The 24918-nt window shown below is 40.3% G+C and overlaps 1 protein-coding gene across 1 annotated transcript in view; it reads right to left on the reverse strand.

Annotated features, from left to right (window-relative positions):
* Nucleotides 1-24918, reverse strand: part of LOC110052851 (uncharacterized) — a 99161-nt gene that overhangs the window by 4628 nt on the left and 69615 nt on the right. Inside the window, exons 21-45 of the mRNA XM_089293062.1 lie at nt 24277-24918; nt 23158-23305; nt 22284-22417; nt 21962-22190; nt 21320-21710; nt 20478-20771; nt 18962-19758; nt 18226-18340; nt 17633-17739; nt 17034-17254; nt 16183-16380; nt 14749-14802; nt 12797-12946; nt 10520-10647; nt 10024-10254; nt 8918-9029; nt 7705-7889; nt 6299-6443; nt 5265-5444; nt 4655-4756; nt 3569-4267; nt 2789-2893; nt 2599-2700; nt 1865-1966; nt 1605-1709 (exon numbers count right to left, since the gene is read on the reverse strand). The exon at nt 24277-24918 is cut by the window's right edge and continues 870 nt beyond it. Of these exons, the coding sequence (XP_089149188.1) occupies nt 1605-1709; nt 1865-1966; nt 2599-2700; nt 2789-2893; nt 3569-4267; nt 4655-4756; nt 5265-5444; nt 6299-6443; nt 7705-7889; nt 8918-9029; nt 10024-10254; nt 10520-10647; nt 12797-12946; nt 14749-14802; nt 16183-16380; nt 17034-17254; nt 17633-17739; nt 18226-18340; nt 18962-19758; nt 20478-20771; nt 21320-21710; nt 21962-22190; nt 22284-22417; nt 23158-23305; nt 24277-24918 (5676 nt within the window). The remainder of the gene's footprint in view (nt 1-1604; nt 1710-1864; nt 1967-2598; nt 2701-2788; nt 2894-3568; nt 4268-4654; nt 4757-5264; nt 5445-6298; nt 6444-7704; nt 7890-8917; nt 9030-10023; nt 10255-10519; nt 10648-12796; nt 12947-14748; nt 14803-16182; nt 16381-17033; nt 17255-17632; nt 17740-18225; nt 18341-18961; nt 19759-20477; nt 20772-21319; nt 21711-21961; nt 22191-22283; nt 22418-23157; nt 23306-24276) is intronic.

Genomic DNA, 24918 nt, shown 5'->3' on the forward strand with positions numbered 1-24918 from the left:
AGCAATTTCTTCCTGTAAATCCGCTACTTTACAGCCGTCAATAAACAGCACAAGTACAATACAAGACTTGTTTCAAGGTCTTCCTAAACTCTTCCTCCAATAAGGACAAATTATGGTAAATTCAGTATTAAATTTCAAGGTGCAAATTCTTGGAACTCATTAAGTGAAGAAACTAAATCTCTCCACAGATTAGCTTTCAAGAAAACATTAAAAATGGAAACCATACAATCATACAATATGTACCTTTTTAAATTTTCTTCTCTTCATTTATACTAGATTATATTGTAAATAGCTTCTCTATTGCTTGTCTCTCTATTCTTGGTGTTGGAAATATCATTGTTACTAGCATTACTATTATTGTTATTTTTTTTCCTTGCCTTGTTGTAATATTAGCTTTTAACTTTGTTGTATATGTTTATGTCAGTTACTTTTGCTTCATAATTAATTAATTAATTAATTAATTAATTAATTAATACACATGACCGTAATTTTTATTGTTTCCTATAGAAAGCTGCCTAAGTTTTCTTAGAGCCTGTTCACATCAAAACGGGGATCCCGGGGAGGTGAGGTACCTCACCTACTCGTGGTAAAGAAATACTTGTCTTCACATGCAACCCTGGGGACGCCGCGGGCGGGGTGAAGTCCAAAATACAATCCCGCGGTCGCTAAGCACGAACATAAACAAAGATGTAACTTTTTATTCTTTTAAAAGATAGTTTAGTAACAGTTCGATACGTTCGGGAGTCCATGTCCTGACTTTCGGTGGTTTTCGCTTTGACCTCTTAGCAGATTTGTTCTGAGGTACGTTCGTTTGTTCCAATGAAGCTGCTTTTCGCTGCAATGCCGCTGTTGCAGGCAAAACTTCAGTTTGATTCCACGCTTAAATTATATTGCCCCCAGCACTGTAAATTTCATCGACGTTTTGCCGGTTTTGGAGGTGAAATCGTCGAAATAACTCGCCACGCTCGTAGCGGTTGGCAGCCATGTTGTTCTGCCGTGTGTTTTGGTGGGCTTTGGCGCAGTGATTTGATTACCCCGGTTAGGCGGGTTACCCCACTCCACAGCTTTCACATGGAGAAAACTCACCCCACCGAAGCGGGTTACCCGGACCGGCTGACCGGGTTACCCGCCTTGGTGGGGTACCCCACCTAACATGTGAACGCGATCAAGAAAAAAAGAAAGATTGTATGGATAGATTGGTTACCCCACCAAGGCGGGGGACCTCACCTGCCCGAGGTCCCCCACTTCCACGTGAACAGGCCCTAAGACTTACGGTTGTTATAGGCAGCTAATACCATTTTTATAAGCTTCAAATTATTGTATTCTTCTTTCCTCCGTTTTCTTTTTTGATATTAATAAAATGTTGTTGTTGTTTCTAGGTAACGTAATCCGCCATATAAATAACTATCTAGCGGATAGCGTAGTTTGCAATTGTTTTGTTAACACTTATCAACTGGAGAGCAATTTATCCGGTGGATAGTGTTACCTGGCCTCGAAAAACTGGGGCCAGGACATTAGTAATACATTTGTCTACATGGCATTACAGGGAAAACGTCAATATGCATAACATCTCTTAAGTTGGAACTTAGAAACGATTATTGTACCTTTAGAGCAGTCTGGTGCAGTTTTAAAGCCTTCTTCACAAGTGCATTTGTTTGGACCAGTGCACATTCCATGATTTGCACAGTTGTTTAACTCCTCACAAGATACTATTTCAGATGAGAGGAAAAACGTTAACAGTCAATGCATCAGCTAATTTTGAATTACCTTTAAAATTTCTACATTAGTTTCCCTCAGTAACGTTTTGACAAATAAATAAAATGACCTCGCCCTTGGTGAAATTAACTGAGTCCGCGGTACATACCTTCCGAGCAGTTACTTCCTTTAAATCCGCTATAGCAAGAACATACATTGGGTCCGCTACATGCACCATGATCTGAACAGTGATTCACTAGCTCACAAGAAACTGCAAGGAAATATTAACATTCTGGCAATACGCTGTAAATATAATGCACATATCAATATAAATTCCGGTGGTGGGATGCGGGAGAGAGGGATCGTCCTAGGCATCAAATCCCCACCACTTGCCCGCACAAAAACAAAACTAAAACGAACGGATCTCTTTAAGTATGATTAAATAACTTCGCTGCGTTCGCTGCGCGCACCATTTGTAGACGACAGACAAACATTTCCCCTCCCGATCCGAATGTGACTTTTTTTGAGGAACTCCAAAACTCTTTTCTGTTCTATTGAACATAAAATATCAATGGAATTATGACGATGTTTTATTTGTCTCACATGGTGTGACGATATTTCATTTGTCTTACATGAAGTGTATTCGACCGTGCATGCAAGCCCGGATGTACGCGTGTTCGGATCAGTTCTTTAACCTTCATCAACTTTCGAGTTGTGTGTTATATGTTCTGAAGTCCTTGTCCTATTTCGCTGTCCCCTTTGACGATTCCTTTGCGATAAACATAGTTACATGTTACTACGTCTGCGTATGTCGGCTTATATGCTTATGCTTATGCGCTAGTTAAAACTAGGCTTTAACATAATCAAAAACACATTTGCATTGGGCACAGAAAAATGTTTTACCTTGTGAGCAGCCATCACTTTTGAATCCGCTTTCACAAAAGCAAATATTTGGACCAGAGCAGTTTCCATGTCCAGAACAATTGAACACTTTTTCGCAGGAAACTATTCAAAAGGAAACACGTAGAGTAAACATGCATGTGATTTATGAGTTTCAGAAGCGTAAATTAAACGAAGGGAGAAGAAAACAAACCCGATGAACAATCCAGGGATCCTTTAAATCCACTTTTACATTCACAAGTATTTACTTTGCTGCAATTTCCATGTCCAGAGCAGTTATTCACCGCCTCACAAGTAACTACAAAGAGAGATAAAGTTTAACATTAAACATATTGGAAAAAAGAACCGATCGCAGAACGTAATAACATAGCTCGAACATGATTGTACTGTACGGCGAGCGAGCTAGGGCTTAGCTTAATAGAGCTTTTTGTAATGTAGTCTTACTATAACTAAAGTTATTAAAGAGTTAAGTAGTCTGCACTAGTAGGGTCCAGTAGAGCGATCTGCACTTTAAGCAAATTATGTAACCAACGCCAAGCCCGTGCCTCTAGCCGGTGGCTCTAGCTCGTGCCAACGCGGGCGGAAAAACATGCAATCAGTGACACGCGCGGGAAAACATCTAGAGCGGAAACGAGGAAACAAGGGGCAGCCAGTAGTATGAGCGGGAAAAACTGTTACCACTGAGCAGCGCAGGGAAGAATGTAGCCAGTGGAAAGTGCGCGAATACCATTGGAACCGTTGGCAGGCGAGGGAAAACCTGTCGCAAGCGGTAAGCGTGGAATAGTATGCCACCAGTGAAAAAAGCGCGGGAAAACGTGAGTAGTCAGTATTAGGAGCGGGAAAACATCTAACGCGGGTTTTTTTCTTTGGTTAAACTTTTTGTCAGATTAAAACGATATTCATATCTTTGGCATACTGCACCCTAAGACATGTTTTAGCCATGCATTAAGAACACTAATTTCATGAACCTTACCACAGAATGCCACATCAACAGCAACTGTCTTGTTTGTTTCGTTTCCATTAGATTTTTCCTCGGCTATGGCGATGACATTCAGAACGAATGGTTTTAATGTTCCGTTAAAGGAGATAAACCAGCCAGGCGAGTTAGGTGGTGCTGTGTCATTACTTCCGATCACAAATTTCGTGCCATTCTCGTAAAATGATCGATAACCACTCGGTAAACCCGAGAAGATAATCGTCAAATTCTCGGAACAATCTAAGTCAGTCTGGTGGCTTTCTACAGTTACGGGTATAATCTTTTCGCTGCTGTTCCAGTGATAACATGGTACAATGACATTAAGAAACGGAATGTCAGCAATGGCTTCGATCTTTATTTCGATTTGGTTGCTGGCCGTTTTTATTTCCCTTGGTGTTGCGCCTTGTGCAGTGATATTAAATCTGACGACTCCTGAAAAGTCTTTTTCAGGCGTCATCCAAATATCACCAAACTCCTCACGCTCCAAGGTGACGCGATTCCCACTCTGGTTTCCTTTATTGAAGGTAAATCCATGGGGAACGTCATCGATGAAGAGTTTCAAGGTGAAATTTTCAGTATAGCTGCTGTCGTCGAAATCCGAAATAAACGCGGAAAGGTATAACTGAGTGCGCATGTCTTCGCTGGTGTCGCTGTACATTAAATAAATGATCGGAGTCTCAAACCGCAAAGGGAAATCTGAAAATAAAAAAAGTATGGAACAATGAAATGCAACGTAATTTGTGGAGGCGCGGTGGTCTCATAGTTAGTGCGCTCGTCTCTGGATCAAGCGGTCCGGGTTCGAGCCCTGGCCGGAGACATTGTGTTGTGTTCTTGCGTAAGACACTTTACTCTCACAGTGCCTGTCTCCACCCAGGTGTATAAATGGACACCGGCGAATTTAATGCTGGGGGTAACCCTGTGATGGACTAGCATCCCATCCAGGGGGGGAGTAGAAATACTCCTAGTCGCCTCATGCTACGGAAACCGGGATAAACTCCGGCCTGATGGGCCACTTGGCCCAGATGCAGACTTAACCTTAATTGACTCACGTTAACAAGTTTATGAAACTAGGTCAATATTTACCGAGTGAACAGTTAACTCCATAAAATCCGTCTTCACAGACACAGAGGTTAAGGACGGAGCAGTTTCCCTGACCAGAGCAATTATTCAGTCGTTCACAGGAAGCTGCAACGTCAGGATGAAGCACTACATCAATTGAATACATAAACTCGACATAACAACGTAACACCATTTGTTCCAAAACTTAGAGATATACGAATTAATGAATGACCAAGTAAATCATGCGAGCGAGCAAGGCCCTGGGAACTATACAGTACTTTCAGTCGGCCTTTTGCGTCCGCCACAACACTCCCAAAGTCGTCCCAGTCCTTTCTCGTCTTAAACCCGCGCGCTCCATAATTACTAATTTTCCAGAGAAAAACTGATTGCAAGCAATATGGGAATTAGTCCCAATACGTTCTCTTCAAAAAGAGAGTGAAGAGTGAGCAAGATGTTTGATAAGTTTGTAATGCAAGGAGTAATGGATAGAGAGTACTCCATATTCTATGCTGGGGGAGAGGTAAAACTGCACTTAGTTGCTTCACGCGTCAGCCACGAGGCTCTGAAAAAGCTAAACTAGTTTTTAGGCTGCTGCTAAATTCCTTTCTATAACACTGTTACCACCAAGACGTACGTTTAGGGGGTGTAAAGTCCACTGTGATGACTCGGTTCAAGTCAATTGGCTGTCTGTTACCCACGTGGTCAACGGCCAAAGCCAAAAGCGAGTACGTCTTCCCTGAGGGGAGGGGTAGGAAGGTTGTGTCGTCTGTTATACCGGACAGCAGGGGAAGTAGGGATTGTTCTTGAAGCGGATCTGAAAAAAAGGAAAATTTCGAGCACTATTGGTGCTTCACGGATTGATGTAACGCTATGTAAGGAGAATGTTTATGTTGACATCACTACATTAATAGGCTGAAATTGATGCCTTCTTTTTAATTGCGTTTTTCAGAAGAAAAAATAAGAAGAAAAAAGAATTCCGATATACGGCAATTAAGCATGTCTAGCCCAATTTTTTCGGAATCTGCCCAAACAACTATCCTCACGGAAGAACTCTGCTTTGCTGACGTCTCGTTGTTACGAACAGTTGGTTGTTGATCTCAATGTGCTTGAAATCCAAACTTTTGAGAGTAACTTTCTTTATGTACGGACGCTTTCTGTTCTCTCGAAAGCGTCCGTACGGGAAAAATACTTCATAGTAATTTAGGTTTGAGAAACTAAAACTTATTTGACAATACATACGACAACAAGATACTCACGACGCTTTTAGCCAACATACCTTGGGTTTTTACTGTTAGCGCTCTGGGGCAACCTCCTTCCCATGGCCTTTTCTCAAGTGAGGGAAAAAGGTCATGGGAACGAGGTCCAGAATGATCGAGCGATCTGGGTCCATGCTTTACCGAATTCATTGTGTTGTGTTCTTGGTCAAGACACTTTATTTTCACAGTACGTCTCTCCACTCAGGCCTTCCGGTAGACTGTTATGGAAACCTACCAAAATACTAGCATCTCTTTATACCCCAGAACAAGAGACTTTGCCCTGGGTATGTTAATGTATGAATGAATCAGTTATTTGTCTGATAATTTGAAAATTGGAAATTTTCCCTCGGTGATACGAGAACGTAAGATGAGTAATGCATAAAATAGCACAAATTAGCAACAACCGACTCACCATTACCCTCTGAGATTTGATACAACAAGTCCACTGACTGGACCCCAGACCCCTCATCTTTTGTATCGATATCCACGGCCAATTTTCCAACCTTCATGACGTCATTAATGACAGAGATATTGGAGGAGGGGATCGAACTGTCAATCTGGATATAAGCATCATGGAAAACAAAAGTGACACACTATAATAAAGAAAACTAACCTATATTTTCTGTCAATGTGCAGGGGCACTCCATAGAGTACAAACAACACGCAAAACGGGAATCCAGTGAGTAACGAATATTCAGCGGTATTTATGCTCAAGGAAACCAGTTTAACAGGGTAGTTGCAGTCCCCTTCGTTTTCCTGAGCGCGCATAACACAAGGCAATGTCCAAAGTTTGTTTTTCAACAAATAAAATATTTGATTATAATGTTTGGACATTTTAGTATCTAGTATCGCCACACATTTGTATTTTACCAAAATTCTGCAAGACTCATAAAAGTATACAGCAATAATGATACTACGCACTAAAAAATCTATATTCAGATATATAGAGAGTTAGTTCTTCCAACTAGCGAGCAGTTGAGATACAGTGAAACCTCTATTCAGCGGACACCCTCGGGACCTTCCCAAGTGTCCGCTTAATAGAAGTTTGTAAAAATTGTGAAATGTTTGTTAACGATTATCATTCAACGGTTATTTTGTACTATGATAAAGTTTCATGTTGTTAACGAAGCTATCTAGAGTTCAAGTTCATTACCTTGAACTTTGTGCAAGTCTTTTAGGTGAAGTTTGATATCGGTCTAATCGACAGTTTATTGACAGCCACATGGATTGATTACATTTAATCGACTATTCAACAGTCAAGGACATACACTAGACTACACTACATTGTCAATTCAGTCCAGTGTCCGCTTAATAGGTTTTTAACAATAGAAATTAGCCAAATACAAATTATTTTAGTGTCTGCGTCCGCTTAATAGAGGTGTCCGCTGAATAGGGGTCCGTTTAAAGGGAAATATAAGACTTTAATTTAGGAACCCGGCTTAGTGTCCGCTTAACACAGGGTGTCCGCATAATCAGGGGTCGGCTTAATACAGGTTTCAGTGTATTTGGCGCAACCGAAGAGCTGAACTCAAGACTTCCGTTTTCGTTTCAGTGATAGGAAGGCTTTTTACCTCCCCAGTGACTATCTAAGCTATTGATTGCAACAAAGAAATGGGATGCGCTTGTTGAAAGTCTCCGCCATCTTGAATGAGCGCTTATGTCGCATGGTGTCAGACGTGTGATGTTTCTTTTGAAGCCATGGTACAACTAGGGACAACCTAATGTCGTGACCAGTAATTGATAGGAAAGATGATATTCTCTTAATATTATTAATTGCTTGCACATGATCACTGCTTCTACGTCTATTTAACTCCTTACCGTGTTAAAGATCGGAGGAGTATCGATCGGTTCGTTCTTGTCAAAATAGATGCTGGCCTTGGCATCAATCCTTGATAAAGATGGCAAGTTCTTCTTGAGGTCAACAGAGAAGGTCACATATCCTTGCCCTGTTGTACCGTTGTTTGGAGGAAGAAAGCCAGTTCGTGGATCATCAGGTGCCTCACCTGTCAGGAAAAAAACATGGGAGAGGTGTTACTTTCTCAAATTTCATTTTGAAAAATATTGAATTATCAGCGAACAGTTAGGTATTAGAAGAGTGTTTTTCAATTGAGGCGCATTTGCTTGGGTTTTGCATTACCACGCTAGAAGATTGGCTTAAAAGACTTGCAGCACTTTGTTTTCCAACCAGAATTAAAAGTAAAACCAAGCATGCCTCGCTCGCACACGTTTTCCCGCGCTTCCCAATTCATATATTTGCTTGGGGATTTCTCGGGAGATTTCATTGGTTTAATATACTTTCTGCGTGCGTTTTGATAGGGCTAGAGTCACACGTCCTTTTCTCTGATGAAGGTCCAACCCTCGAAACGTCCGCTTCACTAACTTGCTAAATAATGGTAATAGGACCGAGTGGAGTCCAATTCGGTCTGTAATCATACGAGTGATTAACAAAATTGTACGACCGTCCGATTTGCCGATCAGGAGTATGATTACAGACCGAGTTGGACGACACGATGTCCTGTTACCAATTAATCATGACCATTACAATTTCCCACAAAAGTAAAAGTTTCATTTGAAAAAGAGCTTTTAATAGTCATAATTAAAATATGGAGAAGAGCTTGCAAAATGGCTGTTAAATTTCTTTTAAAACAGTCACCGGAGACTAAACCCCCACAATTTTACAGTCAGACTCTTGAATTGGTTACCATAGTGATTGTAATCAATGTTGTGATTGGTGGATTTAGTGCACAGGACTTAAAATGATTGGATCATGTAACTGTTCAACCACAGGTGTCCGATTGTAACCAACTGTCCGATTACAACTTTGCGGATTAATTAGAGCAAAATACAGCGGTTTATGCACCAATCACATTTGAAGAAATTGTAATTGTTAGACGGTTAATTATTTACCTTGATCAACTTAAAGTTGATACATTATTAAGTGTTTAACTGTTCGCCGACGCAGTCCAACAGTTTCTTTAGAAGCTAATAACTTTGGATGCAACAAAGTACTTGACTGTAGCCAACATCATACCTGTCTCAGGATTGAGGCTCTGAAATTCCCAGCGAGCTTCACGGGTCATGATGTCTATCCCGGCAATGACTCGTACGTAAATGTTCTTCTCCGACACAAGGTCGATTATTTCCTAACAAATAAACAAAGTAACCAGAAATATTCATAACGGATTTAGTTTTTTTTAATTCACCACCTGACAATGAAAGAAGTACAATATACAACGAAAGATAAAACTGTTTTACACTCGGAGAGTGTGATGACAGATCTCTCTTTGAGGCGAGTCGTGTTTGATCTTGTTCTGCAGTATTCTAACTCGACTCGTAAAAATAGAGCGATTTTCAACTGAGAGCCGTAAAGTCATATCCAAACCAATTACCTACCACTTAGACTACTCAGCCATCCTCAAACCTTGAATTTTTTAAAGACAAGGTAATTGTGCAAAGATCGATTTTATATTCTAAAGGCCAAAAGGCAAAATTTCTTTCGCTATGGAAGCCTCTTCTCTCCTTACTGCAAATGGTAATAATTTAATATACGGTAAGCCTCAAAGCAAGACTGGATATATTATGTATTAAGTGTTAGTTGTAATCTTACTTCTTGTAATGTAATTTTTTTAACCTTACGTTTTGTAGTGAAAGTGATGTACGTGATGTTGTGATAATAATAAAATGTTAGGGGAAAAAAAATCCTCAAACCGTAGTAAAACAAAACCAAAACCAGCTCCAACGTACTTGCCTGATTACTTTCGACATGCACTCAATTTAAAACCGCTCTATTCAGTCTGAAAAGTGTGTATTGGCCCAGTTAGCTTTGTTTTACTAGGCGCTTTTTGATTGGTTAAAAGAAAACTCACGCTATCGACTCAATCAATCGGATGCAAAGCCAAAGCAAATCACGACTTAGACATGCGCTTTGAGGAATTTCATTCGAACTCACACTTGTTTATGTTGCTTTTGCTTGTCATTATTGTCTATTGTGATCGCTTTAGGTTTTTTTTAACTCGAATAAACTCTGCTCCACTTCAATGAAGATAGTATACAGGGTCTCACCAGGAAGCCAATTCTGTTTGGTGATCTAACTCAATTGGTTAAGAGGCTGGAGGATCAATCTACAAGTTTTCTTACCTGAAGAGAAGCCCTAGAATTCGACAGCTTTTTATTGAAGTTTCCAAACCCAAAGCCTGTAATTCTAAATGTGCGGATGTCCAAGTCTTGGTCCAGTGTATGTAGAATGATCACGTGCTGTGCAGGGGCGGTGGCATTAGGATCGTTCTCAAATCTGATCTTGTAGTTCAGCGGTGCCTTCAGCGAAATAAAGCACGCGTCTCCGTATCCTGGAGGACCGATCATGTCGTTCTACATGAAGGGAGAAACAAATTAAAGTTTGAGATACCCAATACAGGTGCACGTTCCGTACATTGATCCTTTAGAAATCTAAAGAAATTTAAAGTTTAGAATTTGTGAATGTTGAAAACTATAGAATTCGTAACTGAGTTATTCAACATTGCATTCCGATACGAAACTACATTAAACCATCCACTAGGGAATACTGTCTTGATGTACTACCAAATTCTCAAAACTAACATCACCAGTATTGTAACACAGCTGGTAAATGACCCACCGGATCCAAGGAGCGCACCCACTCGATGGTGAAATTGAAGAGCAAGTTTACAACTTTTGGCACAAGCAGGTTTTTAATGGTCTTGTCATCAAAACTGGAAATAAAAGCTTGCAGCGGCTTAGATCCTTCTGAAAATGACAGAAAATTAATTTTTTTCTACTAATATTTGGAGTTGAGGTCACGATGAAGAGAATCCAGATATTAATAAGCACTTTTATCGTAACAATAGCAAATTTTTCAGACTTGAAACCTGACGAATTCTTCATATGACTGTTGCTTAACCCTTTCACGACCAAATTGTCACCAAAAAATGCCGTTTTTAACCGTTAAATCCGTTTCTTGGCTGCCATGATGCTAACTGGGCCTTAGTTTTGCTGAAAAAGCAATTTTGTTTTTACCAAACAGATAGATTTCCCCGAAATTAGGTACAAAAATGTAAAATATTTTAATTGGGCGCATGCGCATGAGCCAAAATTTGGAAGGTTCAACAGTCGGTCAGGCGTGAAACAACCGATGGTTCTTCTATTGAATTTATCGGCTATCGGACGCCACCACACGAGCGAAATGGCTGCACAGTCTTATTCACAAGGCATCAATCAACAAAAGTGTATCGGGCATTTTCGATATTCTGATTGGTTGTCTATAGGTATCCGCATCTAAAGCTGGAGTGGCTAAATATGCAAGACGTGTTGCGTAAATTGACACCACGGGAAAAATATGTTAAATATCCAGATTTCCCGACACACTTTCGTTTGTCACTACTCCTGGAATGTTCTGGTGAAATTTCAAAATTCGTCAAATCTGCATACCCCATAAATTCGCTCAAAGTGGATGTATTCCTCCCAAAGTGAAATGCGAGATTTTAGCTCGTAAAGGTTCGTAAACAACTCGCGCCACGCCAGGAGATTATCTCGCCTTATGAAATCGCAAACCAATTGAACAACAGGACCTCCTAGCGTCAATGGCAATGGATCAGGATTTCCTGGGAAAAGCATCGCATTGCCATATGTTTACTATCTCGCTGTCGCACTGAAGAGAAAGACACTAAAACGAACAAAGTAGCCAAAGGCAAAAGAACAAATGCACGATATAAACAATACCAAATAACATGAAATACGAGCTCCAAGATGAGCGTTTCCCGCGAAAATTCCCCTGGGCGGGCGGTCTCATCCATTTAAGCGATTATGACACCTTAATTTGAAAATACGTTTTTTTAAAAAAACTCGGACGCTTTTTGAAATTCTTAGTATTTTTCTCTTGTAAACTTTAGATAAAATGACTGCCTTAAATGTTGTCAGATAAAAGAAAAATCGATTTTTTGTGTCCTTGAAGGTGGGAAGTAACCTTAATATATTTTTTTACCAAACAGATAGATTTCCCCAAGAGTAGGTACAAAAATGCAGAATATTTAAATTTGGTCTATGAGCTAAAATCAGTTGGACTTATTTTGCGATTGCCCGTTCCGAATTTTTTTATTGCCTTTTTCCTTTCCTTTTTCTAGGCCCTTTTACTCTCGCTATCTTTTGCATTTCATATTCTTTCTGGCTGCCGTAAAAAGTTGGGTGTTAATTATGGGCAAAGCCTAGAAATGGGACCTTGATCAATCGAAGGTATAATGGGTCATTTTACCACCATTTTTGCTCCCAACTGATACCTTTGTTTTCTTTTTCAATTTGTTACGTCAGAATGCCGTCGATATCCAAAACCGACTGTTGTGCGGATAGATCTATCCTAGCTCTAATATCTACTTATCAAGAATATCTGGCGACATTTAAATTGATGACGTCACAAGTGGTACAAAGAGCACGACCATCAAGCAGCCGTATATGGCTCCTTAGGCGTCAAAGGGTTAAACGACCAACCAAGACGCGTGATGAGATCGCATGTAGTTTAAAGTCTAAGTGGATGTTTCTGGAGGAAATTATGTACTGTTGTAGTGAGTTATAATGTTTTGAGGCGGGCTACATAAGATGCACTGTAATACAGTGGGAAAAGAAGTTACGAGTGGAAAGGAAAATTATTGCAAAATATCGAATATTGGTTTTAAAAGAAGAAAGGAGAATTGAAACAACACAACAAGAATCATCAAGGTTGAAAACGAGTAAAAACGATAAAATACTCCTCGTCTGAATTTGATGTAAGCAGTGCAAATCACGAGTATAGTTTGTAAAGAACGAAGGACGATTTTAATGCACATGAACTCACACTCAGCTACGAGGCTATCGCACCTCACTTGGTAACCTCTACTTCAAACGTCCTACAAGTTACCTGATTTACCTCGAGTACGAACAAGCGGAGGAAGGGCTGAGGAAATTGCACCACTGATTCCACTTTCCAGTGCATTTCTCCAATCAAGCGGCTTGGTTATGTTATCAAACGTTTGCTGCATTAAAGACCCTACGAAGCTAGTGACAAACCCACCGGCCACTTATGCAAGTAAAAACATTAAAATATACAGGTTATAGTACGATAAAACAAAAATCATCCAGAATCAATCAATCAATAAACTTTATTTAAGTGTCTAAAACTTCTAGTCAGCCCGGAGGCCGACTAATCGGGGACACTCCTAATAACTGACTGACTGAGTGAGTGACAGACTGACTCCCTGACTGACTGACCGATTGACCGACTGACTGATTACTGACTGACTCAGCTGACTGACTGACTGACTCACTGGCTGACTGGCTGGCTGGCTAATTGACTGACTGGCTGACTGACTGTAACCTCTCAAATTGAAATTCAATTTGCCCGGTGCATTAAATTGGGCTGATCATTAGTCATTTTTAACTTGGAAAATATTATTTTCCAAGTTGTAGTAGTGGAACGATTTCACTCCATCACTCCTTCACTTCCCGTTAGACATTTGGAAACCGGGGGGGGGGGGCGGGGAACTCCCATATGAAAAGGCAAGGGATGTTCGTCGGATAATTTGAATTTAACTCCAAAGGGAGACTACTGTAGACGTTGCTTGAGCTTCATTGGACCCCTAAAATATACCACTTAAAACGGAAGAGGTTCGATTACTAGCCACTGTTCAGGATCCCGCGCGCACTTGTCGACCGGACTCGCGTACTCGAGGGATCAGCGGAAATCAAGCCTGAAAACAGAAATTAAATGAAAGCGTTCCAATTATTATTATTTCTTCGAGTTCACCCTAAAGGATACTTTGACAGCTAAAAATGGTGACGTTTCGTCATCAACACCCTAAGTGAGACCGGAATCCTTGATTTGTACCCGAGACGACGAGCATACCCGGCCTTTTCATATCATATAGCAGTCCCCCCAGGTTTCGAACATCCGCCGTCTAAAGCCGTTTTACAGTCGCTTGCAGCGTGTCAAGTCAGTTATTTTCGAGAGATAGAGGTAGAAGGCATAACGATCTTTTCATTGTAACGAAAATACTTATGGTTCTTCCTTAGCGATTCGATTCAGGGAAAGTGGTTTTTCCTTCACAAACCTACGTGATATTGTGAGTTCGAAAGCAATCGATATAAACGAATGATTGAAGGCTCCAGACGATGTTTTTAACACAAGAAACGGAAAGACAAACGCCACCTTTCGGTAATGGTTTCTTGACAGAAAAAGAAAAAACAATGAAGAAGAAAAGGGAAAATAATCAGAAATCTCCACCAGGATTCGAACTCTGAAAGTCTCGCTTGGCGAGTAAGCGCCTATCACACTGCGCTACTTGCAAATCAGTTACCGAAGGGTGAAAGTATTAATTATATACCTACGTACAGCGCATATCGGTCAAGTGTCTCATAACACCCTTTATTATATGGCTAGCTCCGTGAGCGGGCAAGATGAATCAAATCCTGCGCTTTGATTGGCTACCCGAGCGGACAAGATGGAGCTATCTTGGCCGATCGGGACTACCCGCCGTGTCCCGCAAGAAAAAATTTCCCGAAAGCCATATAATAAGTTCTTTATTGACAAAGCTTGTTCGGTGAAGCTGGCTTGATATTGGCCTCGTTCTTGTTTTGCGAGTTTATGGAAAACATAAACACGCAAAAAAAAGAACTTGGCCAATATCCAGCCGTCTTGACCTCACACTTGGTCAATAACCAATACTTCATAATTTATTTTTCAAATTCAGTTGCTCACAGCCACTTTGATCAGTATTAGGTTGTGTGTATGGGCATGGTCCTTTTGATTATGAGACTGTATCTGCAATTGAATAGTTATGAAGTCCTCGTGACTACTAATAAAGCTTACAGCTTCATACTTACCAGGAGATTTGAAAAACCCCGAGACAGCACCTGTTACTACACTTGATATAAGTCCTGCAGATAGTAAACAATACAACAGTTTTGTTTTGCTAAAACGAACGTGCGGACCTATACGTACAGTTGTTCGTTTAATGCGTTCGACATGAGAAGAAAAGAGAGCTTCGACTCTCAATACAGTTATCGCTGCTAAACTCAAACCCCATGGCATGTTTTCCGGCTGTTGTTTCAATCCAGCACTAGAATCTGTTTCCGGCGAAACCTTGATAAATGTTTTCCTGTGACATCAAATATTTCAAACCAATCACAATACGCCGAATAAAATACCAGAACTAAACGAACTACACTCGTGTGGAATATCTTTTGGTTTGGGTCAATTTGTTTGAAAGAAATAAGGATATTGCAGGATATTTTCTTTTTTCAGAAAAAAAATTTTGGACCCATCCCTTTCATGACTAGGTGTCACATAATTTTTTAACTTCACTAAATTTACATTCCTCTTGATTTCGTAAACACTATTTTCCTGCGGCGTGAAAAAGGTAATTGAAACTGCCTTCGTCTGTGCAGGTTGCCAATACCACGTTAACCGTACACAAATGTGCAATTAGCCAAGCAGAAACCTTGCCTACTGTCCTGGTATTCTGAGAGACTGGTCAAGCTACTAAATTGATTTGGCCGGATTTATGGCCAAATGCGGGTACGGGAAATTCCTCGTCGGCGGTTTATCAGGCTTGAATGGTTTCGATACGGGTATTGAGGCTCGACGGTTTCACGTCATCATACTAATCATAGCTCAACTGAACACATTTGATATGCCGCCGACAACCCGATGATAATTCTGAGTTTCTTATCATGTGTAGAGGCAAGAGAGGATAAAGGGTGAGAGAGTTATTGACCTTAGTCTCAAGGTAATCCCTCGCAAGCTATTTTCAGGCATGGTATCCAGTCCTTCCGCGGATTATTTTACCATGAGCTTCGGATAAATATTTTCGTGAAGGTTGAAAATGCATCCAAAGCCACTTGGGCTGTACACATGAATAAAATTTGCATCACAGGATTCAATTTGGCTATTTCTAGACCCTCCTGATATGTCTGAGGTCGAGAGTGATCTAAAAATAACTTAAGGGATTACCTTAGGAATAAGTCTTACATAGAGATAAACTATTGTACCCTTCATCCTCTCCTGGTAGAGCTTGAATAGCCCGGGCTAGGATTACGTTTTTAACCGCCAACCACAGGCAAACATTGGGCAATGAAGATGCGGTGGTCACGAGAAACTTCTTTCTCGATCCCCTTCTGGGCTCCAAGCATTTCCTATGCGGCTTGTTGGGAGAAATAAATACTTTTTTTCCTCTTGACATCAGTTGCTTTTTTTCAAAACCTACACAGCTGACCAAAGAGTGAAGAATTTATAGATTATATGTTTAACGTACATACCTCCAGCGGAAATGTTTTGATTAGCAATTCTCTGACTCACGATGTAAGCAGCGAGATTGGTGCCTGCGCCAAAGAGAACTCCCGTAAAAGAAACCCCTACAACGGTAACAAAGGGAACCAAACGCCCTCGAGGGTCCTTGAGCATCACGGGATTGTTGGCTGCGTATGAGTAAAGGTTGATGCTTTTCCCTAAAAAACCTGACAACAAAGAAGAAAATGAGTCTCGACTGCCTGTCATTAGCAAGTCCGCTGTTTTCGTCTTTCTGTTTTCTTTCAGTATAAAAAATCACTCTTACATTGGTATCAAGTGAACGTGAAAATCTTTGGATAACGTTGGAATCTGTTGCCTCGTCTTCACTTGAAATTGAGTTAAATGTCAAATTAAAAGGCCAGCCGTCACAACTTCCTGTCATTATTAAGATTCGGGTTCTTTAATTCATTTTAAATGGAACGAATATTCCTCTTTGCTTCTGTTTCAAAAGTGGTCTTTTATATGAAAATGAGTTGGATTTACATAAAAATGAGGCTACAAATGAAATAAAAAAGTATATATGAATGGCTTCGCGGGAAAAACGGTTTTAAAACAGGCAGAAAAGAAACTTGAAATTCGGCCGCATCCTTTAACATTCAATATTTGAAAGAAAGGGCGATCAACGATTTAATTTTAGCATTCTTCGAGAATGCGAGGGTTGTCTATTATATGGCTTTTTGCATTGTCTTTGCAAGCCCGCAATTCGGGCCCGTGGGCATTACGGGAGAATAATGCCCTACAATTAGCCAATCAGAGCGAGTGTAAGATGAGCTACAAACCCAAGATATATAATAATTATACTTAGTGAATGCGTATTTACCGAGAGGATCAAAACTAAGAAATCTTCCAAGCTGTGCATCATAGTGTCTGGATCTCATCCAGTAAATATCCCTTAGTTCACGGTCTGCAGTCACTCCCCATTGACCAATAAACGTGAAATCCTGTGGCAATGCTTCGTCAAATTCCAACATTCCGCCGAAGGGGTCATAACTGTAGCGATTGACACGATCACCACTAGGACCCAGTATTCCTACGACAGACCTGGCCAGGAGAGAGAAAAAACCAACAAGGCTGAAAATTGGATATTTTATTTTGCACCTTCTTTCAAAATGACAAATGGACATTAAACTGTTAACATCAATGCAAATCACACTACGCTACTTAATTTTTTGGAGATCACAGGAAACCTAGAAATGATGGAAAAAATGTTCGAAAAAAATATGAGGTATTTTTAAAGCCGAAAGGCAGGCCGGTGGTGCGGTTGACAGGATTTAGACGGATTACGCGGAACGACAAACTAAGTGTTTCAAAATATACTAGTGCACGTGATCCGACCAAATTTCATGATTGGCATGGACCCTAAGACTTGTGGAAGAAATATTTACCACTAACTCGCACGAGTCACCTATGTAATCTTACCCTAGACCGTCAGACTCGTAATAAAATAAATCTCCATTCTTGTCAACCAACGCAACCAATCCAAGCTCTTCACAGTGGACAAAGTATGTTACATTCCCACCAGAAATCTACCAAACGAACAAAAAACATGAAACAAATTCTCAGAGCAAACATTCAAAGAGATGAAGCAAAATAATCATACACTAAGGTAAAGGTCAAACCACACAAAGGAAATAGAAGTAAGGACAAAATTATATACTGTTCACACAATGTAGCAGAGACATGTGGCGACGATACGTCCCCTTGTCATCGTTTATCCACAGGGATTTCTCTCAACAACTTCAACGAACAACTTGGACATATCGAATGACATAATGATTTTGCAGTCTTGGAATGTGCAGCGCGAGGTGTTACAGCAACATTCGTCTCGTGTGCACGCCAACACTGCATGATTTTGTCCTTGCTTCATGTCGCTACAACATGAATTTTTGTGTTAACCAACCATAAAGGTTTTTTTTTGTCATTGAGATCCGAGTGGTTTATGTCATTTTTTTTTTAACACGTGTGGTTAGTTCGTTTTCTTGTTCAACAGTGAACCACTGAAAATGTTTTACCTGTCCAACAACATCAGCTCCTGGATTCCCAAATGGATCGATGATGTACTGCACTTCTGACTGACCGCATGTCTTCTTGTATAAGTTTCCCAAGGCATCGTAAACAAAGTTACATCTGCAAGAGAAAACCCCCTTTTATTGTCAGGTAGCAAAACTTTATCAACGCGCTCAGTTGGTGCATGGACTATGAGTAGTCCCTCTTTCGCTTAGTTCATCGTGCGAGAAGCGAGAGCAAACTGCGAGAAAGGAAACGGCCACACGAAATCCTGGGAGTGAAAAGTTACTTTCGTGCGCTTCTCTATTCCAGGATTTCGTTCGACGGACTAAGCAAAAGAGGGACTACTCGTAGTCTACTCAGATAGTAACTATTTCATTTACCGTACATATTGTGTCTCGAGCGCTTCACACGTTCGTTTTACTTACAGTACGTAAGAAGATTTTACTATTACAACTCCTCCTCAATGGGGTACTAATCATCGTAGGTAAGGCCCCGCCTTTAGCAATTTGTTACGCAGCGCCTATATATACTTCTTGTTAGAGTGAGGCACTATGAGAGTGAAGTGTTTTCCCAAAAACATGACACCGCGACTCCGTCCAGGGTTGAATTTAAAACCGGCGCTCAACGGAATAACCGATCTTTAATAACATCTTCGCAATGAAGGGATTACCTAAAAGAAACATGGATTAATGATAAAATTCAACTATTGTGTCTCATCAAGAGAGTTTTATTTTTTACCTTTTGTTCGGAGTTTCAGCCTGCACCAAGAAATCCTCGGCACTAAACTTGAATTTGACGCTATCGTTCCGCACATCCCTGTTCGTCTTCTCTTCCATATTGCCATTCATGTCATATTTGATATCATAATTTCCTGCCGAGCTGTACTGGTTAACTTCGTTTGCAGCGTACAAGGTCTTGTTACCAGGCTCTTGTGATACGAATACTCTATTTTTTCTCTTGTCGTAAGTGTAACGAACAATCTTTCCCTGCGGATCTGTCGATTCTATGAGCTGCGAAGCAGCATCATACTTATAATACCAGCTCCCTGAGGTCGTATTTAATTGAATGATACGCCCTTTTCTATCATAGTTGTATTTAAAATAGGAAGAAATGCTTCCATTTGGGAAATAATTTATCATTCGCGACAGTTTGAAGCTAGCAGGATCTAAAACGTACTCGGAAAATGCTCCATTTCCAAGGACCCGTCTAGATAACATTCCTTGTGAGTTGTACTCTAACTTCAATAGGATATCACCTCTACCACTGGGGTCCACTCGCACGACTTCCGATAACCGGTAAAACCGGTCATACTTGTAAACCAGGCTCAAACCAGCGACATTCAGAGCCACGCGACGATGGAAATTATTGAATTTGTAAGTGAGTCGCTGACCGTTAGGATAAGTGACAATCGAAGGTCTGTTTCCTTTGTCGAAAACAATGTTTATTTCTCCAATATCGTTTGTTGCTTGAATGATGTTTCCGTCGTCATCACGAAGAAAATACGAAGAGCCAAGACCATCGACATCTTTCTTGACCTAGGAAACAGCATGAAGATAAGGCCATCATCAGTAAGGAAAAGAGCTTTTTTTATGTGCTAAGGATAAGTGCGTATAGTTGATGTCTAGTAAGGACTTGTTCCTGAAAAAAGTAAAGAGGTCCACATGCAGAGACCGGATTAAATGTTATTCGGTACATGGCTCACTTAATTTTTTTTCAATTAAATAAAACTAATTGTGAGACGCGCTAAGGATAGGGTAAGTTAAAGAGAAAATCAAGAAATTCCGGTCAGCTCTATCCACTGTCCATCTCAAGCGATAATACAGTAATCCCATTTTTCCATCTTCCACTAACAGTACTTAAAAACAACAAGTTTTTCCTGATGAGTATGTACACTGCTATCCAAATGTACACACCATCGCATACGAAGCCAAAATTTCTTGTTAATTGTTCAACGAGAAGAAGGAATAAATTGACTGACTAAAAGTGTCTTCTTCCTCCATCGGAAACTAGGTTGTCTTTGTACTTATCCAAATTAAAAGAGACCCATCGACACTCACAAACTAGACCTCTTAAAAATTGTAGCCTAAATTTTCAAGTTTGCCGTGCATATTCCGTCAGGCCCATTCTTTACTTTCCTTTGTTCCCTTTAGCTCGTTTATTGCTACCTCTTTTGTGATTTCTTACTTGTAAAACTGTTATTTTCAGGTTGGGTTTAATATGATCTGTCTGACTAATAACCTTAAGGCAAACTTACAATTCTGTCTTTTTCATCATACTCGAACTTGACTTCCTTGCCAGCTCTACCAGTAAACTTTACCAGCCGGCCAAAGCTATCATAATCAGTGAGTTCGGTCTCGCCATCAGGGTATTTGAACTTGATCATTTTGTCTTTGTCATCGTAAATGTTCTGATAAACAAAGCCATCAGGATCCGTGGTGTTTAGAACGTCCCAGCTCCCCCGCCGCAGTAGGAAATCTGTTTTATGATCGTTCGCGTCTATTACAGATATGGTGTTCGTCTTTTTATTGAACAGTCTTTTCATTACAACCTGGAAAGTTGAATATGACAAATAACAGCTTGACAAGAGGACTCTGAGAACATCTAGCAACAAAATAGCAGTACAGAAAGTTAGTTTTATGAAAGGAACATCACAGATAACAACAAGGATCTCCTAAATGTTAAATATTACTGAATTTAGTTCATGATCAACATTCCGGTTTTTTTTAGTTTTTTCTAAGTTTTAAACTTGATTTTTATTATCCTTTCATCCATGGCACTCTGATAATTTTAATTACTTATTTTATGTTATAATTGTAAACCTGCATATACATATCCATATACATATCCATATACATATCCATATACATATCCATATACATATCCATATACATATATATATATATATTGTTTTGATAATAGCACGTCCACATTAGCTATTCTAGGTACCTTAGGTTTTAGCAAGCAGTATCAAATTAAGTGTATGTACAAACTTCCCAGGAATGTAAAATTGACAAATTAACCCTGAGGGCTGAAATAAGTTACCCTTACATTACAACTGTATGAATAAAATCACTGTCATTCAAAATATCTCGGTACCTGGTCTCCTTGCTTGATGATTCGCACAACCTGGTCATCATTTTTAACACTGTCAAACCGTACACCGCTAAAACCTTCGCCTACTATATCCATCATTCTCGCATCTTCATTAAACACCAGCACGGCCGAGTCGCCTTGAGGGAGTCTGGACAAAGCAACCTTACCATTCCAGTCGTAAGAGAAATACATTCCCTGAACAAACTTGTTTTCCCGGTTATAACCTGTTATATTACTCAAGAATCCATACTGGTTCCAGGAATACTTGACAGTAGTCGAAGTAGGGTAAGTAATACTTGTTAGGTCACTGTAAAAGCTGTAGGTATAACGCGTAGTTTGTTCGTCCACGCTCACGGACAGCAATGCTGCTGTGTTCCAATCATAAGTGTAGAAACTGCAGAATATAACAGAGATTAAAAAAACCCGTTAGTTCTGCTTCAGGTACAGTAGTGTTAAGAGCCAGGCTTTGTGTTGGCTTGTGTCCAATATCCCTGAATTTTGTACAGTATGACCTCTTAAAATAGGAGAATACTGTCTTTACAACCCCCGAAACTTAAAGAAGACATGACTGTCGTAAGTAACTTTGGGAACATTAGGATAAGAGCAAATACAAAAACATTTCAAGCGAGGAAAAAACAAACTCACCATCTCCGTTCGTTACCGGTTCCATCTTTTAATCGAGCCTCGCGAAGCAATCCTTTGTCGTTGTATTTCACAGTTATTTTTCCACCAGACGAATGCTTGAAAGTCGAGGATCTGTTCTGCAAATACTCAATGGTGATCGTCTCGTTACCTCTTTGGATCCTTTTTAGATGTTTCATGACGGAGTCAAATATAAACACAGTAGAGATGCTAGAGTCGGTGAAATAGAGTTCTGGAAACCAATTGAAAGAAACGGCATTTTAGTGTGACATTTGTGAAAAGATTCTTGTGTCATAATTTGAGTCAAAGAACAAGCGTGTCGCACCTGTATCGTGAACAGTGAGTTTCTTTCCATCGAGTGGGATGTACAGCCCAGTTGCACCTGCCTCAAATACTAGCTCTTCGCGTAAACGAACAATCTTAATTCTTTCTGGTGTAATCAGCGTTACTTTAGCTTCCCTGATTTTAGTGAGTGGATAAAAGACATCACAATCAGGATAAAGATGATCATGAAGAGTACTGAGAAACAAATCTGCTCCTGATCATTGTTATTCATCGTGAAAAAAAAAAAAAAATATAAATTCTATTTGGGTTCTTGGTATGATATATTATGCATCAAACATGACTCTTCCTCTTTAAACCCGCTCAATGGCATGTAGGAATATGTATTCCACGTCGATCTTTAAGCTACCTTAAGATAGATTCTGGGACCAAATTTTTATGTTTCAAGAGATACGTTGAGGTGAGCTTAAGACTTCATTACGAAATAACTTTGAAAATATAATCAAAGGCTTCTGTAGAGCAACTTGCGATCAGATTTTCTTCGTAAGTTAACGGCCCTTTTTTGAGATGTTCTTACAGCGGCCGGCAAATTGTTACAGCCCGTTCACTACGCATGTGCTTAATTTCCGAGTTAAACTAGTAATTTAACAATATATTAGTGTTAAAATTGAAAAAAAACACAGATTGTGAAATAGGCCTGTAAGATACAAATGTTAACTTGATAAAACGTTTAAATTTATGAGGGTTAAATTTACTCCTATACAAGATAGGTGAACGTTGCTGCCCTTAGGAGGAAAGAATTTTTACGTCAGTGTAAGTTTTGTTGACTTCCTTTTAGTAAGCTTTGTCAAAATGACTGTTCTTTAAAAACAAAAATCGTTGTTGATTGATACGATTTGTTTCGAAGACTTTCTTACCACCACGACGCCATCCAACCAATTCCAAAAACGCCCTTGTCCCTTCGTTTGGAAAGAAGAGGGCTGTACGTTCTTTGTAAGACCAAAGGCAATGTACCATCTAATGTGGATTGGTCGTTTAAGTCATCCTGCGCTAATAGTGGGTCACCTTAAACGTAAAACATCAGTTTAGAGTAAAATACATACATCCATTGCAAATAACAGGGCAAGAACCTTAAAAGAGCATTTAGGAAATAAGCCATATATAAAGTACCGACCAAATGTAAGTTGACAGTCTGGACTCGACACTTGATCCTGGACCGTGGACCGTGGACCGTGGACCGTGGACCGTGGACCGTGGACCGTGGACCGTGGACCCTGGACCCTGGACCCTGGACCCTGGACCTTCAATGCTTTCGAGTTTTAAGGATGGAGGATCGGGTCGACTCGTTTGAGTTTTGAGTGACTGCCAACTTGCATTTGACTGGTACTGTACTAAATTGTTTTGTTATAGCGTCCTCTGAAATATACCTGTATCTCGTTGAAAGAATTAAGGGTTTCTAGCACGTGCAAAAATGGAATAGCAATACACGAGCGGCTCTGAACGTAAACTGCGAAGTTGTCTTGACATTAATAGGCCAAATAAGATGACAGAGCTGCGTTCTTGTTAGACAATAGATCCCATTAAAAAATAAGTGGAAAAAACTTCAAAAACCTACAATTAGGTTCGTCCACACCACGCAGCTTTATTTCTACAGTTAGGCCTACCATTCACACTAATCCGTAAAGAAAACGGAGCTTTTCAAACCGGAGGAATTTGAAAATGCTGGCTTTGCGTTGAAAACGGGAGCTTTTCGAAAACGATGGCGTAGCGATAATCATGTGATTTCCCTGACCGAGATTTCCTCGAACAGAAATCCAAAATGACCGGTGATTTTTGAGTTTATAAAATCGTCCGGTGTAGTGTGGACGGAAAACATTTGATATGTTTTCAAAAGTGAAACTTTCGTTTTTAAAATACCTCTGGCGTAGTGTGGATGGGGCCTTAGTTTCATTGATTTCATTGAAGACAAAATAGCTTCTGCTTTCAAAAACGCGTTTCCTTTGAAAGATATGAAATAATCTGAGGGACAAACCTACCGCTCAGCTTGCCATTGGCCACATCAAGTTGGAACTGCACAAGATCAGTCAACGAGTTGACTCTCCTTCCTGACATGCTCAGCAAGGTACTGACCGCTGACATCCTGCGCTGGAACGAAGACGCCGACTTACCAACAGAAACCAGGAAGTTGTTCCAAACTGGAGACCACAGTTCATCGCTCAAAAACTCCGGCTTCAAGTCTTTGCTGCTGTTTATATAAGCGTGTGGTTCATCGCCTCCAAACAACATCTGAACACTGTATGTCGCTTGCGCTTCTTCGCCTCCACCTGACTCGGTATCAAATACTATTTCCCCGTAAGCCTTTGGAGGTAAAATACCACCTGGGCCTTGAATCGGTTGCGCTAAAAACATAACAGCGGAAGACAATTGAGCCGCTTGTCTATCCTTTTGAGCAGGGCGGAGCTGTGTCTGTCCCCCACTGACACTAAGTGATAACAGGGGACATAAAATATCAGTGTCGCCGACATTTTCATACGACAATGTTATCACCCCGGACGAATCCACTAGCAGCACTTCTGGAAAGTCAACGTGCGTTTCTAACCGTCCAGGTTCACCGCGCGTTACCACCAAAGAACGTTCCAGTAACGCTTCTTCTTTTGATTCTGCGTTGACAAGTTTAA

This window comes from Orbicella faveolata, unplaced genomic scaffold, assembly GCF_042242905.1.
Source record: "Orbicella faveolata isolate gen_17 unplaced genomic scaffold, um_ofav_v1 contig_25, whole genome shotgun sequence".
NCBI lineage: Eukaryota > Metazoa > Cnidaria > Anthozoa > Scleractinia > Merulinidae > Orbicella > Orbicella faveolata.